At 43.3% G+C, this 19,068-nt stretch overlaps 1 protein-coding gene across 1 annotated transcript in view; it reads left to right on the top strand.

Annotated features, from left to right (window-relative positions):
• The first annotated feature begins 384 nt into the window (after positions 1 to 384).
• The window catches only part of ANTXR2 (ANTXR cell adhesion molecule 2), a 120,232-nt gene continuing 101,548 nt past the window's right edge, over positions 385 to 19,068 (top strand). Inside the window, exons 1-7 of the mRNA XM_040586928.1 lie at positions 385 to 667; positions 1,413 to 1,484; positions 4,474 to 4,545; positions 12,075 to 12,156; positions 13,189 to 13,296; positions 13,394 to 13,462; positions 14,581 to 14,661. Coding sequence (XP_040442862.1) covers positions 513 to 667; positions 1,413 to 1,484; positions 4,474 to 4,545; positions 12,075 to 12,156; positions 13,189 to 13,296; positions 13,394 to 13,462; positions 14,581 to 14,661 — 639 coding nt within the window. The 5' untranslated portion in view covers positions 385 to 512. The remainder of the gene's footprint in view (positions 668 to 1,412; positions 1,485 to 4,473; positions 4,546 to 12,074; positions 12,157 to 13,188; positions 13,297 to 13,393; positions 13,463 to 14,580; positions 14,662 to 19,068) is intronic.

Genomic DNA, 19,068 nt, shown 5'->3' with positions numbered 1-19,068 from the left:
CCCCAACCCCGCGGCAGCGGCTGCCACACGGCGAGAAGCGGCCTCCGCGTCGGGAGCCTGCCCCGCCGCCGGGCCGGGGCCTTCGCGGAGGGCGAGGGGAGGCTCCCGCCGGACCCGGCCGCCGGGGACCCGAACCCCGGGTCAGCCGCGGGCCGCCGGCGAGACCGCCGCCTGACGGGGAGGCGCCTGCGGCGGGGGAGCGGGGCGGGGGGGCGGCGCGGGGTCGCCATTGCCTAAGTTGCGGGTGGCCGCCGAGGCCGGGCGGGTGAGGGAGGCGGGCCGCGCCACACAGGCGCAGAGGGGCGCGCCGAGCCCGCCCGGCCCCGGCCCCCGCCTCAGGCACCGCCGCCGCCGCTGACGGGCGGGGAGGGTCGGGCCGGGCCGGGCCGGGCGAGCCGCGGCGACGGGCGAGGGGCGGCCATTTCAGCACCGCCCGCGCCCGCTGAGCGGCAGGACGGCAGCGCCGGGCCCCCGCCTGCCCTCGCCGCCGCGTCCCGCCATTCTGAGGCCCCATGGCGGGGCCCGTGCCCCGGAGGCGCCTCGGTCCGCGCGGCCCGGCGCCGCCGCCGCCGCCGCTGCTGCTGCTGCTGCTGCTGTTGCTGCCCGCCGCCGCCCCGGAGGGGCCGTCGTGCCACAGCGCCTTCGACATGTACTTCGTGCTGGACAAGTAAGGGGAGCGCGGGGGGACGGGGACGGCGCCGCCGCCGCCGCTTTGCTCCGGGCGCGGCTTTTGTTCCGGCCGTGCGCACCCCTCGGAGCCACCGCGGGGCTGAGGGGCCGCCCCGGGCCAACGGCCGCCCCGGGCTAACGGCCGCCTGCCGCCGCCGCGCTGCGCGGGGAGGGGGGGGCGCGGGCAGGGGTCGGTGCGGCAGCGGGAAGGAAAGTTTTAGGCTCTCGCTGTGGCGGGGGGGGGTTGGGGGGGGCGTCGGGGTTGTGGGTCGGGGTGGTTTTGACACCCGCCCCCTCCCACCCGCTTGCGTGGAAACTTGCGAGGATTTTAGCGAGGGCGCCGCTCTTGACCGAGGGCACCGGGGAGCGCGGTGCTGAGGCGGCCCGAGCGACCGGCGGCGTCTGCCGCCCCTCCCCCCGGCAGCTGCTGCTGCCCGCGTTGTTGTGGTGCCGCCGGCGCGGCCGCACGCGCCCGGAGCGGGGCAGGGGCAGCCGGTGCCGCTGGGCCTGGCGGCGGGAGCCCTTACGCGTCTTTCACTTCGCGGTGCTGTTTAATGCCTTCGCGCGACAAAACATGTCAAAAATCACAGGGGAGTGCCACCGTGAGCCGGGGTTGGCGGTAACTTGAAATAATTAGAAGAGCAACTAGTCCTGTATTGTCTGGTTTCGCATTGAAATGGTCACCCTTCCTTGCCGGGCTTCCTTAAATAAGGCCTACTAACGTGCTTTTGTTTTCTTTTCAGGTCTGGGAGTGTAGCACAGAACTGGCATGAAATATTTGATTTTGTAAATCAGCTGACGGAGAGATTTGTGAGGTGCGTTTTGCTGCTTGTGACATTTATAATACTGGGATACGTTGAAAAGACTTCTATAAGCTCAGTAGATACGTTTCATAAACATGTTAAGAGTTTGGCTTCTAGTGCCCAGATTGCTGGAAAATACTGGAAACTTTTACTTCATTTTCTCATGTCTGGAGCTCAGTAAAAAGGTGGTAGTATGCATCTTTAGATACTTGATCTCTGAAACTACTCTCAGATGTGATTTGATGATTTTTTAAAACTTTTCTTTCATAAGCCACGTGCCTGATTTCTGATGGAAGTGCTTTTTGTGTATTGCTTTTAGAGCTCTCTATAAAATAGTCTGAATGCATGTCTGTATATATGTAAATACATGGTACAGGGCAAAAGGAAGGGAGCATCTTTCAAGCTCAAGAGTACAGAAAGATTATGCCATGTTAACGGTATATTTTGTTGTACATATGTGTAATCAACTTTGCGACTGGCTAGCAGTATTGTCTGGCAAGTATTGCTGCCACAGAAATGGCTCATGTAAATACTGGCTGACTGTACTCTGTGAGGAGGATTACTGTGATGCAGCAATTTGCTTTTAAAAAAACCACACTGAGAAAACAGAATAAAACAAAGGAAGTCCCCAAAAGACAGAGACATAGATGCTGTGGTAGTTTTTGGAAAGGAAAATGAAGTGCAGTGGGCAATTAAAACCTTGCCTTGCTAATAAAGGGATACAGTTAGGCTTGCATAATTAAATATTGCTTACATTCATCTTGTGAAAAGCAAATCTTCTGTAAACCAAGTGGGTGACACAAGCTTTGGAGAGTTATTTTGTAAGCTCTAGAACAATAAAAGAAAAAGAGCCTGTGGATACCAGAGCAGCACTTCTTTTCAGTGAGTGGTAAAAAACCACATTTACCCCACTGAAAGGGTGGTGCTTGTTCAGTATAGGTCTTTCAGTTCATCATTTTTTTACAGCCAAGCGATGCTCCCTTTTGCAACAGTTGTTTTGTAGTGGTCTGGCTGCATTATCTGAAATAAAGCTATTGAGTTGGCTGGCCACTCTGCTGACCTTTCACAGCACCAAAGGAGGATCAATTATGGCACAGAGCCAGACAGCCCAACCTGCAGGCATCTCGCTCGGCATCTGGGCGCTGAGCGCTCAGCCTTATGTGGCGCAGACCCTTCACAGCATGACAGCTGTTGGGCTCTTGTGGGAGCCTGAACGGTGTATCTCCCTCTGTGTTTCCCCAGTGGGGCTGGAGTGCCCCTGAAGGCTGATGAGGCTTTGTCCTGCCTTCAGGCCTCAGTACACTTTCAGAATAGGGCACAGAGTTATTTTGCCCTTTCTTAAATTGAAGAGTAGTTGTGGGAGGAAGGCAAGGAACCACAATTGGTAGCAGTTTCCTTTGGTGCTTCACCTGAAGAATTAATTCATGATGGTGTGTCTGCGCTGCAGTTGGACTTGCCTGTAACTGCGTGTTGCACTAATAGCGCTGCATACTGATTATTTTGGTTCTGAAAGGGCTGCCCCTGGCAGGGCGATCATGTCAATGGGTGTGTTCATACAATCCTCCTCCCTTGTCACAGTGTCCGAGTGCTTGGAGAGGGGAACAGAAACAGGATGTCTTGTGAAGAGGATAGTTTTGTGGTTGTCCTAAAGACAAGTTAGCTAAATCGTAACTTCAAGGTTATTATGCACAGAGAGTTGCATCTCAAATAGGGGAGTCTTACCTTACCTGGATTAGGTGGTGACATGAATACCAGAGACTGTGATTGCAAGTACTTGCTTTTAGTTTGGCAGCTGCTTGCAGCAACTAAGAAGATTGATAATCCCATGGTTTAGAGTATAATTTAATTTAGAACATTCAGATTTTTGTATTGAGAGCCTGAATGAACAGACTGCAAGACTGAATCTTAAATCCAAGATCTGTGCAGTTCTGTGCAAATACTAGCCCAGTACTTAATTTCCATGACGTCAATAATTTTAAGTTGCTTTATCAACAGAAGTGAACTGAAAATGTACAGTCATTCATCTTTACAAGCGTTGCGTCTTTACTAACATTAACCTGATTAATTAATGCTCATACACATAGACTGTGAATTATAAAATTACTGAATATATTGACATTGCCATGAATAAAAACTAAAAGCAGGTAGGAGAGATGTTGTTACAACTTGCCTTGGGGAAATTACTGTTTTGGGCTTTCAGAGTATCAGTTCTAATGCATTTTCCACTGATAGTTGGATAAATATAGTTGGATACAATTCCTTGTAATCTTGTTGCAAGAGACAGGTGGGCTTTCTCAAAAAACATTGAATACCTTCATAAAATAAATTTTTACAGTATTGCATGTCATAATGACATTTCCCCACATAGTTTTATGGAAGTTGATCTTAAGCGTCACACCTGTTATATCACCAAATGAAAAACATACTTGTTCTGAAAGAGTTTGTCATGCAGCTTTTTTAGAGATGAGTCAGTCAGAAGGCACTGTTTCTTTTATGACCAAAAAGCACAGCTTGAAATTTACAATTGTCAGGATCAGCCTTTAAATAGGGGAAATTGACTTTTGAATGTGTCCATGCCTAGCACCCTGGAGCAAGAGTGTACCCAGAGTCTATGTCCCCGGCTTATTTTTATACCAGTACCCATGAAAATATAAAAGGATGCATTACCTTCTGTACTTTGGTAGGTTACGACCTATGAAGTTCACTTTCAGTTGGGTCACATGAGATCTTAACATGTCTGATCTGGAGTCTTGTCAGGCTAGGAAGAATAGTAATTGCACTGCATCATTCTCAAAGCATCTGGGTAAGGAGTAGATGGGCAGAAATCCTTTCATTCCTCTCTCATTTTAGATTTGTAGTTCAAAAGTATGTTCTTTGGAAGTTGGAGGACTATGATACTGATGAAGCATGAATAAGTGAATGGAATGCTGTGCATCTGTACATTTCTTTTCATTTGTCTAAAAAGTGTTTTGTTTTTTTTCCTCTTTCATTTTTTTAAAAGCCCCAAGATGAGATTATCGTTTATCGTGTTTTCCACCCAAGCACACATCATTATGCCATTAACTGGAGACAGGTTAGTGCACTGCTTTTTTAATTCTCCTTCTTCCTCCTCCCGGGCAAGGGCTCTTATTGAATCAGAGAAACAGTAACAGATACGGAACAATAACTGATACTTTTAAGTGGTGGCCAGTCATGAAGCCTCTCTGCAGAGCTGGATTTAATTTTGTGAACATATTGATGGATAGCCTAGTAAAAATGAAGGAGAGGAATGATGGGAAATAAATTCTTGGTGTGAACTCTGCCACCACTTTGCAGAACAGTTACAAGTAATGTTTTCATCTCTGTGTGAGACTTCATCTTCTTGGCACAGCAGGAGAAATTATTCTTGCTTTTATGTTTGTAAAGCAACATCTGTAGCTGTCTTTGGTATTTTTTCCTGTCTAGGTAAAGAATACAATGGTAAATTAAGGTTCTCCATAGTCTCATGTAAGGTAGATATTTCATTTTGCATTTTCAAATCATGACTTCAAGATCGGTTTTGGATGGCGGAGCTGGTGCCACTTGAAAGGTGTGAGATCGTTCTGGCACTGTGATGATGTATGGATGTGCCTTCCTTTCAGTTGATGTTTTCAGAGGTCACTCTGGTTTCTAAAGCAGATAAGAATTAGCAGCTAGGATAGGTCAAGGATAGGTGGGGGAAACAGAAGGAGAAAACCAGGTGGAGAAGAGATTGTTGCAAAATTATCTACTGAAATCACAGGAATTGGAAAACTGTACTGTGGAATCAGCGCTTTCAGCAGAGGACAGTTGCACTGTGGTCAGAGTCCTTCAGTATACTTTCAGCCTTGTCAAAAACAACGCGACCTCCCCCCTCTCTCTCTCCCCCTTCTGTCCAGTAGCTAGCCATGCTGCACAACTTTTGGGATTTTGGACATGTGGCTAAAACATTTAGGAATCATTTTAATGAGCTGTGGTGGGATGGACGTGGGGTAGTCCTTCCTTTCTTGCTGCTTTTAGCAGGGTCAGTACAAAACATAGTCTGCGATAGTCAGTTGGTTTACTGTGTGGTTTTGGTTTTGTTTTGTGGGTTTTTTTAAAAAATAATACATAATAGCAAGTACAAGACTTACTGAAGAGACCTGTAAACAGACAGATGTGTCACGCTGCAGAAATGTATGATGACATCCTAGAAATAGGATGTCAAAACCCCCAATTTTAAGCCCCTCCTGTTATAGCATTTAAAGAAGTCATCTGAACTTGAGAATGGCCAAGTTTTCACTTCCCTCCGCCCGGACTTGGATCTGCTGTCTTCAGGGAGAGAGAAGGTTATGAGCCATTTTTCCAGATGGCCTGAGAGAGGTCAGGAGAGGACACTTAAGCCTGTTCTGAGTGCTCCTGGAGTCAATGACATCCTTTCTCTCCATTTCAATAGGCCCTTAATCCCCATCAGTGGCCTATTCCTTATCAAGCACGAAGAGTCAGCACTGATAGCATACAGAACACTTGGAATGCTTGGGCAGAACTCTGGAACCCTGCCACAGAAACACAAGTGCCTTTTTCATTGCATGTCTGTGGCACGTTTAAAGCCATGGAAAGAACTGCATTTTTCTCAGAAGTCTCATTTAAAGCATAGCAAGAGCTTTCTTGAGTTCTAGTGAGTTCCTTTTGTGGGACTTTTCTTTAATGCAGGGTTTGCTGATGCTTTTGTGAGCGTGGTAGGGGCAAGGAAATTACTACCCTTACTGTTTATAAGGAGAATGAAGAAGGAGATGTTAGTAACTGTGACCATATGTACGCAGGTAAGAATGGATAGGTGCAGCTGGAACAGCTATCCTTTTAAATATTGAAGAAGTCAACTGAGGAAAATGACTTAGAATGTCTAACTCCCATTGTTCCAAACAGATGAGGATGCTAAGTACAGTGCAGTTTTGGGGATGGGTGTGTGATTATGGGATATTATGGCCTTGGGTTTTTTATGTGCGTTTTTGACTTGCAGAGATGTTTTCCCCCTTGCTTGCTAATTCACAAATGTCAGGAAACTAATTGATTCCTAGCAGTTAGTTCAAAGTAGGGAAGTCTTTTTGTTTTGAAAGCCTTAGGCTTCTGATTGTTTGCACAGAGTTCTTGTTGGTTTTTACTGCATAATAAAGCTGTGGATATAAGGAAACCCACACCATAGCATCAAAGCCCCCAGATTACCAAATATTTTGTGACTATGAACAGTGCTATGTGAATAACTCTGGAAACAGAAGTCACTGTTAACCACAGTACACTCAATCCTATCATAAATACATAGAATAAAAATAACACCCAGACAGAAAAGATTTCTCACAAGGGTTATATCCCATTTTAGACATACATGTTTCCCCCTGTGAAGTTTAGCTGGAAACTGTCCGCTAAGTGGTAAACAGAGATCTGTGCATTCACATTTGGGGCTCAGTTTTGCTACTAGTTTTGAAAATAAAGTTGTTTGGAGAAGTGGATACATTTACAGATGTAATCCAGATGGTGCACTGTTGTTCGCATTCTCTTTTGTCCAACTGTATGCTGGCCAGCAGAATTTCAGGTTTCTGTGGACCTGCTTCTGCAGCATTTGACCGACATCCACAGCCGGGACTAGCCCTGCTGACTCTGCTTAGGTGAAACACCTGTTGGAGCTAAAGAAGATCATATGAATGAAGGTGGAAAAATAGGACAGTTAAGCACCTGGTATCTGACCAACTGTACTTTACTGTGCTTGCTCGTCTGGTGGAGCATGGACTATTCCTTTATTGCACAGAGACATTTAACCTAGCGAGACATTCATGCATTTTTTGCCTCGGTCACATAAGCTAACCTTATACTTCAATTCAAAGAAGCTTGCCAAAATAGAGCCATCTGCAGAGAGTGTGTTCTGCTGCGTGTATAAAGTACAGCCACTGTTGTGGTTTATCCCTGACCTGCAACCAAGCACCATGGAGCTGCTCGCTCACTCCCCCCATCACCCAGAAGGATCTGGAGAACTGGAAAAGAATATAAAACTTGAGGGTTGAGATAAGAACAATTTAATAGGTGAAGAAAAAGCCATGCATGCAGGCAGCGCAAAACAAGGAATTAATTCACTGCTTCCCATCGGCAGGCAGGTGTTCAGCCATCCCCAGGAAAGCAGGGCTCCATCAGGTGACAAATGCCATAATGTCAGATGTCCCCCCCTTTCCTTCTTCTTTCCCCAGTTTATATACTCAGCATGACGTCATATGGTATGGAATATCCCTTTGGCTAGCTTGGGTCACCTGTCCTGGCTGTGTCCCCTTCCAATGTCCTGTGCCCCTCCAGCCCTCTCGCTGGCAGGGCCCAAGAAACTGAAAAGTCCTTGACTTGGTATAAGTATTACCTAGCAATGCTAAAACATCAGTGTGCTATTGGCATTGTTCTCACACCAAATCCAAAACACAGCACTGCACCAGCTACTAAGAAGAAAATTAAGTCTATCCCAGCTGAAATCAGGATGGCCACTGACGTGTTTTTCATCTGGAGCCCGTGCAGGAGCCCTGAAATTTGAAGCAGAACAATTATTATCATTGTATTGAGCTCTCTGTAGTGTTTGAGAGGTGCAGAAAGTAGGAACGTCCCCCAAATCATGCATCTGGGGAGGCTGATGCATGGGGCTTACTTTCACCAGCATGATAGCTCTGTTTGTCGGGGATGTAACTGTAACTCTTTTTTTTTTAAAGAACACTTCCTCCCCCCTCCCCCCTGCCCTTGTTTCACTGACAAATTGTGTGTTCCTGTTACTATACTTCCTTCTTAGCAGCAAAACCGAAGTACCTGTTTTGTTTGCCTTTATTTGTTAGAGATAAAGTAGCCTTACAGGCACATAGCCTTTTTCCTGACGATGAATATACGCTTATTTGGAATCACAATTTCCCTGCCAGTGCTCATACTCTCAACACACTGAAAAATGATTCAGGATTCCAGCACTTCAATAGGTAGAATGCAACATGGAAAAGAAATATGAGATACCGTTCCCCACCCAGAAGAGCTAAGAATACTGCCACTTAAAACTGCATTTTGTACAAGGCAGCCCCTTGCCCAGCTGAATCGGGACGATCTGAAGCTTGTGTGGCAATTTTAGCTGGTTCTAACCTCTGCAGCACTGATGTACAAGCACAAAATTTTCTCCCTAAAAAAAATCAGGGATTGGAATGGTTTTTAAGATTCAGTCCTCAAGCATACTTTGCTTTCAAGTAATAAGCCTGCCTTTGTATGTGTTGAAGATGCATCTATTTCCTTTAAGGCAAATTATTGTCCCTTTCTGTTAAGTGTTCTAATCGCGTCTCTGAGAAACTAAAGTGGCTTGTGTTTCGTAACTGGTCTGTAGCTTTATCGTTGGTCCTCTCAAACAGGGGTGTGATCTCCATCCTGCTGCAGTAGAAGGAAGTATTACCTGTCTTCCACTGCCAGCAAGTGCTGACTGTGGCCCTGTCTATGCAAGGAAAGAAGGCAGTGCCTTAACAACATCAGTAGCCTGACCACTTGGCTGCTGACAGCACTGTTTTTAGCATTGTGTCAATTAAACTTACTTAAAGCAAGACATAATACTGAACAGCAATGAAGACAAAACCAATCGGGTTGCTTAAATAAAAGCTTGCAGCTTGGCGCAACGGAGCTAATGCAGAGAAACCTCTTCTGTAAACTGGTGATGGTTACCTTGGCATAATTTGAACTTGGAAAGGCAAACAGTTACATCTTAGACTTGAAAGTAAATCTGAATTGTGGAGTGTGCTCAGGAGAAGTTGCTACATTTCAATTTATGTTGAATTAATTTCTTCAGATGTTTGCAAAGCTAGGCTGCTCTGTAATCTCTCTTCGCTAACTGTCTGTTTTCAATTCTAAATTCACTTACGCAGTTCCCTGCCTTGGGGAGGCACTGAGAGTACAAGACAAGCTCAGCATGGACTTTGGCCTGTGCAGGGAGCAGTGTTCGTAGATAGGCCCATGTGCCACAGCACACAAGCCCTCTGCAGCCATGGTGTCTAGTGCTGATGCAAGGTCCCACTCCCTGAGGCAGAGCACAGCAGAGCTCCCCAGAGAAGTAAGAGCAGTGGACGCTGCTGAATCTGCTGCCAGAACCTCTCTTGACCTCAGCCAGCCTGGGATTACAGCTGCAGCCCCTGTTCATGGACTAGCTAAAAAGGGTCCGCGGAGCAAAATGATTGAGAGCTTGTAGCTGTGGTTGTGTTTGTCTGGCTGCTGCTAGAATTATCTGAAGTTGTTACAAAGATTAAAAGAGAGAATAGACAGGATAGCTATTAAAAATTAGATGTGCATTTTCTAAAAAAAGAGAGATGTGATGCAGTGCATATGCTGAACGGGGAAAAGATTTTACATGTGTACTCATTCAGCCCAAACACAGACAGGCTGCAAGTTGCTGATTTTGTTTTGCTTTTTTGCCTCTGTTCCTTGTCTGACTTACACCATGAAGCCAGTGGCCCTTCAGCCTTTATCACTGTTACTGAACTGTATTGCAGCAGTGTCCAGACACCCAGGCTGAGGTCATGGCTCTGTTACTGCAGTACTGATGACTTTTAAAACCAGACCACTTCTGTGGATTATTGTGGCTATAAAAAATTGTTACAGAAACTAGAGAAAGGAGAATTTTGAGACACTGAAGAATGGGAATGAGGGCTTCAGAGTGCTATGGCTGACTGACTAAGGAGAGTCGCATTATCAGAATGATTCAGGCAGATGCAAGCTCTTGTGCCCACCTTCCAAACCAGCTGGTTGTGAGCTCTAGTGTGGTTGAACTAACCTCTCCTACTGTCTGGTGGGGCTCATTTGCTACGGCCCTGTGTTCCGCACCCACATTGGCCTTGTGATACCCAGACTAGGACTCAGTCGTACCTGACCATCTTGGAGCACAGGTGGAGTTTGTTCACATCTGGCAGGGCCTATCTAGTACAGATGTGCCCTGAGGGAAAGAGATGGTGACTGATTAAGTGCAGCTAAAAATGCTCATGCTGCCAAAGATTTTCCTGGAACCCCTTGTAGGCAGAGGCCTGGAAACACCAGAGATTTCTGTGTGACCCGGTCACAAGACATTTCAGATAAATAAAACTGAACTGATTGTACAAAAGCTATTTTTGCAAAATGAAATCTGTTTCAGAAAAACTGGGACTTCAGTTGCAGCTTGTTTCTTGGCAGCAGAACACTTAACGCCTGTGATGTGCTGCCACTCATTTCTGGCAAGCACTAAGTATGTGGTTTATAATCTGCGTTCATACATAATCAGTTTTAAGTTGTTTCTATAGATGCTGAATGTAAAATATTTGGATCAAACAGACTGTATTATCTTACGTAACTTATTATCTTCCATACATTCAATGCCACATTTCTCTTCCCACCCCACCCCCCTTTCCGATTGTATCGGTTGATCCTGTGGTTGGGAGCTTATTACAGCTATGGATTGTACTTTGGAACAGAGCTTCTAAACATAGAGGAAGCCCATCAGTAGAACAAATGACTAGTGGGTGGCATTCAGGCAGAGCAGCATATGCATTCTTTCTCATTTTGTTTGCCCTAAGGAAAGCTTTCATCCATTATGCGATGTATTTTCCCTCCATCTCCTCACCTCAGCTTGTTTTCCCTTTGTGACCTATGTTTGCTACAGTGTTCTATATATTCTGGCCCAAATTTTGCCCCTACTTAGTTTTTCCTTGTCCTTTCCTCCCACAACTTTCTATGGCCTTCACTAGAATTTTACTTGCATAAGAGTGAAGAACTCCCAGATGTGATTATTTTGGTAAAGTCTCTCTGCCTGTTTTTCCCCCTCATGTTGAGTTCACTGGGGAAAGTTCCTTTTGTGCTAGCTAGCAGCTACTCCAGTCTTATCATCATAGTTAGCATCTCCCAGTCAAAGATGGATTTATTCGCCCATGAGAAATCATGGCACAACCTTATCCTTCTGTTAAATAACTGTGACCTGTGTGCCAGTGTGATGTCTTGTCAAAGGTCACATAGAGAGGTAGAGGCAGCCAAAAATTAAAAAAACTATCCTTAATTGTAGTCCCTTTTCTTTGATATGAGAGGTGTCTTGCAAATGCTGCATTTGCCTACTGATACTTACTCTTTAAGGGAGATGATGTTAATTATTGTGATTCTGTCCTACCCCATTAAATACCTGCATATTGACCTGGAAGGTTTCTCTAGAAATAGAACTGCTGTTTTAGGGGATTTCTTTTTTAACTGCAGCATGATTGGAAGTGAAGTCGGTTTAAATGAGCAAAGTAGACTTAATATAACAGAATTTCCATGGGGCTGTTTAATGCTGAGGCGTTGCCACTTCTTTGTAATATCTACTCTGTCTGAAACATTTTACTAGATTCTAGGTCTTTGACTCACTGAGGCATATTGTGTTATTTAGGTCTAAGAGATCTGTTACCGCAGTGCTGTTTCCGTTGCAAATACAAAATCCGCCTCCACGTGGTATCTCAGCTAAATGCTGTATTTTACAGATTTTAATTTCAGATCTTCTTTATGGCAAATAAAATTTTTTCCATCAATAAACTAACCCCTTTCCCCACTTCACATCACGCCAACAGTCTTTTACCCTTTTGTTTTCAGAGAGAAAATCAAGAAAGGTCTTAAGGATTTGGAGGAGGTAAAACCAGCAGGTGACACATATATACATGAAGGGTTAAAACAGGTAGGTTTTAATCATCTTCCTGCAATCAAAATATCCTCTGTTCTAGCCCTTTGGATAAGAAAACCAGCAACCTGTAACATAAATGGGTTGATCATGTGCCTCAGACTGTTAACACTCAAATCTTTTTGGTTTCGTAAGTAGTTCCAAGATTGCTCAGATACTATGCAAATCCCATGCAGAAGATTAGCCATCACAGAAAATTGCCATATGGAATTTCTTTGACTTGATCCTTCGCAGGAGAGTGGTTCTTTGTTGTGAATTTAACAGCTAACACAGCATACCAACTACATGGTAAACAGTCACGTGCAGCTTTGTAGGGCTGCGAGTCTTAACAGTGCCTTCTAGAACACGTGCTTATGAGAGTTTACTGCACAGATCAGCATTTTCAAGACAAATGGTCTTAATTTTGGAACGTCTTAGTTATGGAGTTCCCAACTCCCTATATTTTCTTGAGACATACATTTTTGTTTGCAGTTTTGCTGAAGGACTTAGGCCCTGAAAGTGAGGGATAAGGTGAGGATCTATGCTTTCACTGTTATGGATAGAAACTCAGTTTCTTCCTTTATGCCAGTGGAGCCAAGTTTGTAATTGCAGTCTACAAGGCTGAAAAGCTAGGGAAACGGAAGCATTTAAAAAAAAATACTCAGTTTTAAGCCATTGTTTTTGTATCTTGGAACCTACGGACTGGCATTTGAAATCTGGGGTGTAGCAAAGGAAACCTTATAGTGGATTTAAAGAGAATTGAGCTTCACAACTTGAAGAGTATCTGTCCTGAAAGAATCAAGTGTTTGTTTCTAAGGGTTGATCAGTTAGTGACCCCAGCCCTTTGGAGATGGACTCACCAGTGACTGGAAAATACTGATGAATGATATCCTTGTTGTAGTGAGTTAAAGGGAGGCAGAGGATTGTCATGAGAGATGGGTTTGAAGATGAGGCTGAATGTTATGTTAGATGCTATAGTCACTTAGAAGATGCACCTTGGTTAAAAGTTCAGGTGTATTTTTCAGCTGGATAAATGTTTTTTGTTTTCAGGCCAACATGCAAATTGCGAAGCAAGGAGCCTCAAGGTTTTCTAGTATCATCATTGCATTGACAGATGGCAAGCTAGATGGTCTGATTCCCTTGCATGCAGAGAAAGAGGTGAGCACTAGGTCAAAATGCATATTATATTCTGAAAAGTTTGGGTGTTGCCTGTTGAATGAAAAAATGCTTATTCCTTTGTTCTTTTTTGGGACAGGCAAAGAAATCCAGAGAGCTGGGAGCTAGAGTTTACTGTGTTGGTGTCCTTGATTTTGTACAAGAACAGGTAAGAATGTTACTGTTCTAGATTACTAGGCAGTACCTTGTTGCAGGGTTTTATACAGTTAAGTAATACAGAAATTAATTTTACTTACGTTAGGTATTATAACATCTTCTCTGTCTCAGGAAGCAGACACTTATTAGATGTGTATATAGACATAGAATGTGTGCATGTTGCTTTCATTACTGAGAAGACCTGGCAGAAATACCCTTGCTAGCTGGTAGTTGCCAGCAGGAAATGATACAGGTAGAACCCCTGTCATTAAGATGGTAACCAGATTAGGCTACAGGTCGCATCAACAAAGTAGGTACAGACAAGCTTCAAGCAGCGTTTACAACAGCCTTGGAATAAGAAAAAGAAGAAAATAGAAAATGTCCTTCATTGACTGAAAGCTCTTCCATGGTTGTCATGTCCTAGTGAAGGCTGTAGCTACTCTTGTACAGTGGAAGTGACTTAAACAAAGTGTAGAGGCATGAAGCCGGGTTAATTAACATTGCTAACATACAGCTGTGGGCTGGCTTCAGGGCGTGGGTTGGCTGATGTAGACAAGGTGCAGCTGTGGCTGGTTCTGTGCAGCGGTTGGGTAGCCAGTGAAGAGGGAGAGAGAGGAGGAAGAAGCAGAGAGAAGGGAGTGTGTGCCCTGGCTGAGAAGAGACTAGGAGAAGGCAGCAGAGGGACTGGCATGGACGGTATGTTGGTGCATGGTGGTAAAAGGCCTTGTTGCAGCTGGCTAGTTTGGAGAGTGCTGTGACAATGGAGAAGTAGACAAATGGCTCTTCACTATATAGCAAGTGCATAGAAAGGCAGAGAAAACAGGGAAGATAATTTTGGAAAGAGTTATGAAATCACTGCCAAGATCCAGGCACTGAAAGGTTTCTTTGGTGTGGTGGTTTGACATGATGGCTAGCCACTATACCATTTTGTTAGCTGTAGTAGGTTGTAGTAAGTCTTCCTGTTTAGGAAAGCCATAGTTAGCTGTGAGGGAACTTCAGAATGTTCCTTCTCTTTGCAGAGTTGATGGGAGTTGTTTTTAGATATCCATGTACATTTTAAGGGTAAAGAGCAGTGTGACAGATTTAGTTTGCCAAATGATTCACCTATTTTTATCCATTTTCTCTCCAAAGCTTGAAAAAATTGCTGACACAAAAGAGCAAGTCTTCCCTGTCACTGGAGGATTCCAAGCACTTAAGGGGATAATAAATTCTGTGAGTATCAGGCAATAAGCTTAATATTTCCTCAAGATTACAGCTTACTCTCTGGTCCCACTTACATTTCCAGGCAAAATTGGGTCCTAAATCAGTAATTGCAAAATACTAAGTTTTTTCCTCCTTGTCTTAGAGATGCAGTTCTGTAAATTAACATTGCCTGCCACTCCTGGAATTGCTCATGCTCAGGCCTGATGGGGAGTTGGAGGACTCCATACAAGTGTAGTGAGTTTGAGGGGCATGCACTGAGGAATGTCTGCTATAGGTTTAGCATGAAAAATGGGACATTTCCTCTGCAAGACTTGAGGACAATTGGTTAAAATCATGAGGAATTGTCTAAATCTTGGTATACAGAGAGGCATTCTAAATACATATTTTAGCCTTGACTTTAATCGTATTTTTCCCCAGTAAGCAATAAGACTTTCAGGTTTTTTTTTTAGCATTCCATGAGAAACTCCCATCAATGAGATGAGGCCATTCAACTGGTTACTTTGATTTGCAAGAAGGGATCAAAGCAAGAAGAACATTTTTCTTGTGATCAGTGGCTTGACAGTATTTTAGCTGTGTGTCAAGAAGACATGTTCAGTTGTGGGGACCTAATTTATTTGCCTCATCTTAAAATAAAAAGCTGTGTATTTTAAGCAAGGTTAATGATGGTGTTGCTGTGTGTAGGAAGCACAATGAAAAAAGCCTACTGTCAAAAGTCAAGTTAAAACCAATAATGAAATCGTTTTACTGAGAGAGATCCCACTATAACTCATTTCCCTTTCCTGCTTTTCTTTTTTAATAAACAAAGGATACTGCTCAAATTCAGGATACTATGCAGTCATGAATTTATCACTTCCCTTGAATAGTGTGTTTTTTGTGGGAGTTGATGTCATAATGAAACAACTTATTTTCCTTCTTGATGCTTTAAATAAGTGTAACTTCAGAATCTTTATTGCACCTTCTAAAGAGATACAATCAACCTTTTCTTGCAGTGATGTTTATATTCCTGAAAAGGCAGTACACTCCATGCAGTACTGCTTTTTTTTTAAAAATCTCATTCTATGCCATTTTAAAGACTTGGAAGAATTGTTACTCTGCTAGTGCAACGTGATGCAACATTGAAGCTACTAGTGATAGACTTATTCATGAACTGAATGTTTAACCCCAGTTGATTACATTAAGTTTCCAAGGATACTACATTTCAAAATTTCGATGTCAAGATAGAACTAGACAAGGGATTAAAGACATTCACACCTGGAGTTTCCCCTCCAGCAAGGGTCGCTGACCTGCATATTGGATCATTCAAAGGAGTCAGGTTTCCCTGTGCTTGAAGCAGCAGGAGTAGGATCACTTGAGATTTTTGAAGAGTTCAGCTCTTCAAACATGCAGAAGACTGGTGTAACTCGTAGGTTGTCCCATTATCCCCCATTTGTGGCCAAGGTATTTTTGGGCAGTCTCTGGCTAATAGCAGTGCCCATTGCCTCTTCTATACCTCCCAGGAGCTTTCAAGCATCTTCACTTTTTTGTGGACAGAGGAGGGAAGCTGTTCTGATAAGATTGGGCAGATGGTTCTTAAACAAACCTCAGTCCAGGTTCTTCTGGCACTTGTGAAAAACCCAAGCATAAAAATCCTTCATTTGTACAATATCATGGCTGTAGAGCAAGAGAAAACGCACATAACAGTATGACCTTGTTTTAAGGTAACAGCTTAACATTGACAGGGGCTGTACAGAAAAAGCAAACTTCAGCTGTGCTGTTCTACATCTTAAATGCGTTGTCTGCTCCTTTAAACGGTGACTGAACTGAATTGTTTAGGGTTTTAACAGACTGCAGCTGGAGTAGACTTCTCAACACTTAGCTTACTGCACATTTCTGTCCATAAAAAGACTCCTATGTTGTGGTTGTCAGGGCAGTGGAAAATGTTTTTGCTTATAAATAAAGGAGCATAAGGCCTTTCTGATAGAAAACAAATCAACTGACTTCAGTCTTACCTGCATCAGTCTTGTTTGTTGGGATAAAGGATCCAACAAAACCAGTTAATGCTAGTGATTTGATAGCTCCTGAGAGCTTTTAGAGGCTTAAATATTGTTTACAGATTTCTGAAAATCACTGAATCTAACCAGAATTTCATTGAGCAGTCAAGGCATTTGAAACTCCCCTTTCCTTTTATCTAGTAAAGATGTTAAATGTGTTTATTAGAAGCAGTGGGAGAATGATACTTTGCCAGCGTCCCAATTTCATCACAGAACATGGATGGAAGTATTCGTAGATAGTGATTTTTGTTTGTTGGTTTAGGTTTTTTTTTTTAATGCATTTTTTTTCTTTTTTTTTTTTTTTTTTTTAGTGCATGTGTGGTGGCTGTATTAATATGACTTTTTGGTACACTATAGTTATAACTCTGTTTTCTTTGAAGGGATTTTGACAGACCGATTCTGCCAATTCATTCTCATTGCATTATAAAGCTGATATGCAGATCTAATTGAACATGAAATAGTCAGTTTTCCTTTTTATTCACAATTATAAATCTATTTCAGTTTGCAAGTTAGCTAGAGAATACGGGCTCAAAGAGACACTCTCATAAAAGGGAAAGCTAATTTCAAAACAGATGAAAGTGAAATACCCACATCACAAACACGCAGAAGTATTGCTCAAAGTGTGGTGTCAAAGGTGCAGTTGTGAAACCCTCCATGAACATTGTTGAACACTTCTCGTTTAGCGAAAATATACTGTTTACAGAAATGGCAGCAACCCAGGAATTAAAACCCTCAAGCAAAACTGCAGCACAGAACTGTTCAGTAGGAATGATTGGAGGAGCTGCTCAAAGCCTCTACTACATTTGTCTACCAGACTTGGCTGTGAAATTTTTTGGCTGCTACATTGTTATAGCAAATTCCAGGAGAGCTGAGCAGTTAATCTTCATTTGTTGATGAAAAAAAAAAGTGATGAGTTCGATCATAGAGTATCTGTTAGTACCTGCTTCTGCAGTTGTTTGAAACCTAAGTAATTCCAATTTATTTTCTTTGGACAGATACACAAAATATGTTTAATTTTGGCAAGGGATTAACATTCAAGACAGTAGGGATGAACATTTAGAGAAAACCTAACTCAGATGTTGAGTAGCTTTGCATTGTGTTTTGACCTTCTTATTAGTTAAGATAAAATCCCAGTGAAGTGAGTAAGGATTTAAGCACCACCATGCTGTGTTTGGTTTCTGATGAATAATACCAACTAGCGATTCAAAACCCTGTGCAGGCTTCTGTGAAGAGCCAACCATTTTATGAATTTTCCAGCTCTTCTGATGCTGCTAACCTCTTAACTTTACAAAGTAGTAACTAAACAGCATTGTCAGGGTAAATAAATCTAAGGAAAAGTCTAGAGCTTAAAAGAAAAATGCTGAAGGCAAGTTATTATGCTATCAGGAGCAGTTTACTGATGTAGTTTGGCTGGTAATTACATGGAGTATGGCCTCATGAGCAAGCCATAGCAGCGTGAACTGTAAGGGTTTGGGAGAGCACAATTTATATCACCGTTCAGTACTATATAAGAAAATGAAATCCATTCTTCTTTCTCTTCCTTTCTTATATATGTTATTATTTTTTTTTACTGATTTGATAAAGAACCACTTGACAATTTATCATTTATATTGTTAGGTCTGAGTCCATCTGTCATAACTAAAATAGCACTTTCCTACCTGGCTTTTGGGGGTGTGTTAGTGAGGCTGCACATTTCTTGATCCAAGGGTGCTGAGCTGTAAGCAAGCAGTCTGTAAGGAAGGAAGCTCAAGAGTGCCTCACTTGCACTTACCAGATATGGTTACGAACCAGCACTTGCATCAGGTGAAACTGTGGAGACTTTGTGCCTATGAGATAGCTCAGTCAGACTTGAAAGTTCCGTGAGAGATGAGTTTCTGCAAGGTGACTAAAGGCTGTGGGGCTGACAGCCTTGAGAGCACTGGATGATCTCTCAGGCATTGGCTAAACTCTTCTCTGTAGTGTAAAAAACAGTATTGGACTCCTGGTCACAGAGAGGAGCAGAAGATGTTTGTATTCACAGGAGCAGGAAATTTTGCTGTTCTGAACACTGTTCATTTTAACTGCTCACTAACAAAATGATAAATGGACGAATAGTGATAAGCAATTAAATTAGGGAGCTGGGAGCCAAGGTGCCATACCGCTTGAATTAAACACATGGAGTCTTTCAACAAGACAGTATCTTTCATGAGGCTGAAGTTTCTGTAATGTTCCTGTAATGCTCTGCTGTAAATCAGTATGTTTTGTTTTCCAATTTTCTCCTGCAATTTTTCCAAGTTTTGCCTGCTTGTGTGGCACGTTTCTGTGCATGTGGTTTGCACAGCTCAACAAAACTGAATCACTTTTATGTGCCACATTCTGAAAAAAACCCCAGACAAACAGTAAAAGA

The sequence above is a fragment of the Falco naumanni genome, chromosome 1, assembly GCF_017639655.2.
Source record: "Falco naumanni isolate bFalNau1 chromosome 1, bFalNau1.pat, whole genome shotgun sequence".
In the NCBI taxonomy this organism is placed as follows: Eukaryota; Metazoa; Chordata; class Aves; order Falconiformes; family Falconidae; genus Falco; species Falco naumanni.
The sequence above is the reverse complement of the archived record's forward strand: the minus strand, read 5'-3'. Positions and strand labels throughout refer to the sequence as shown.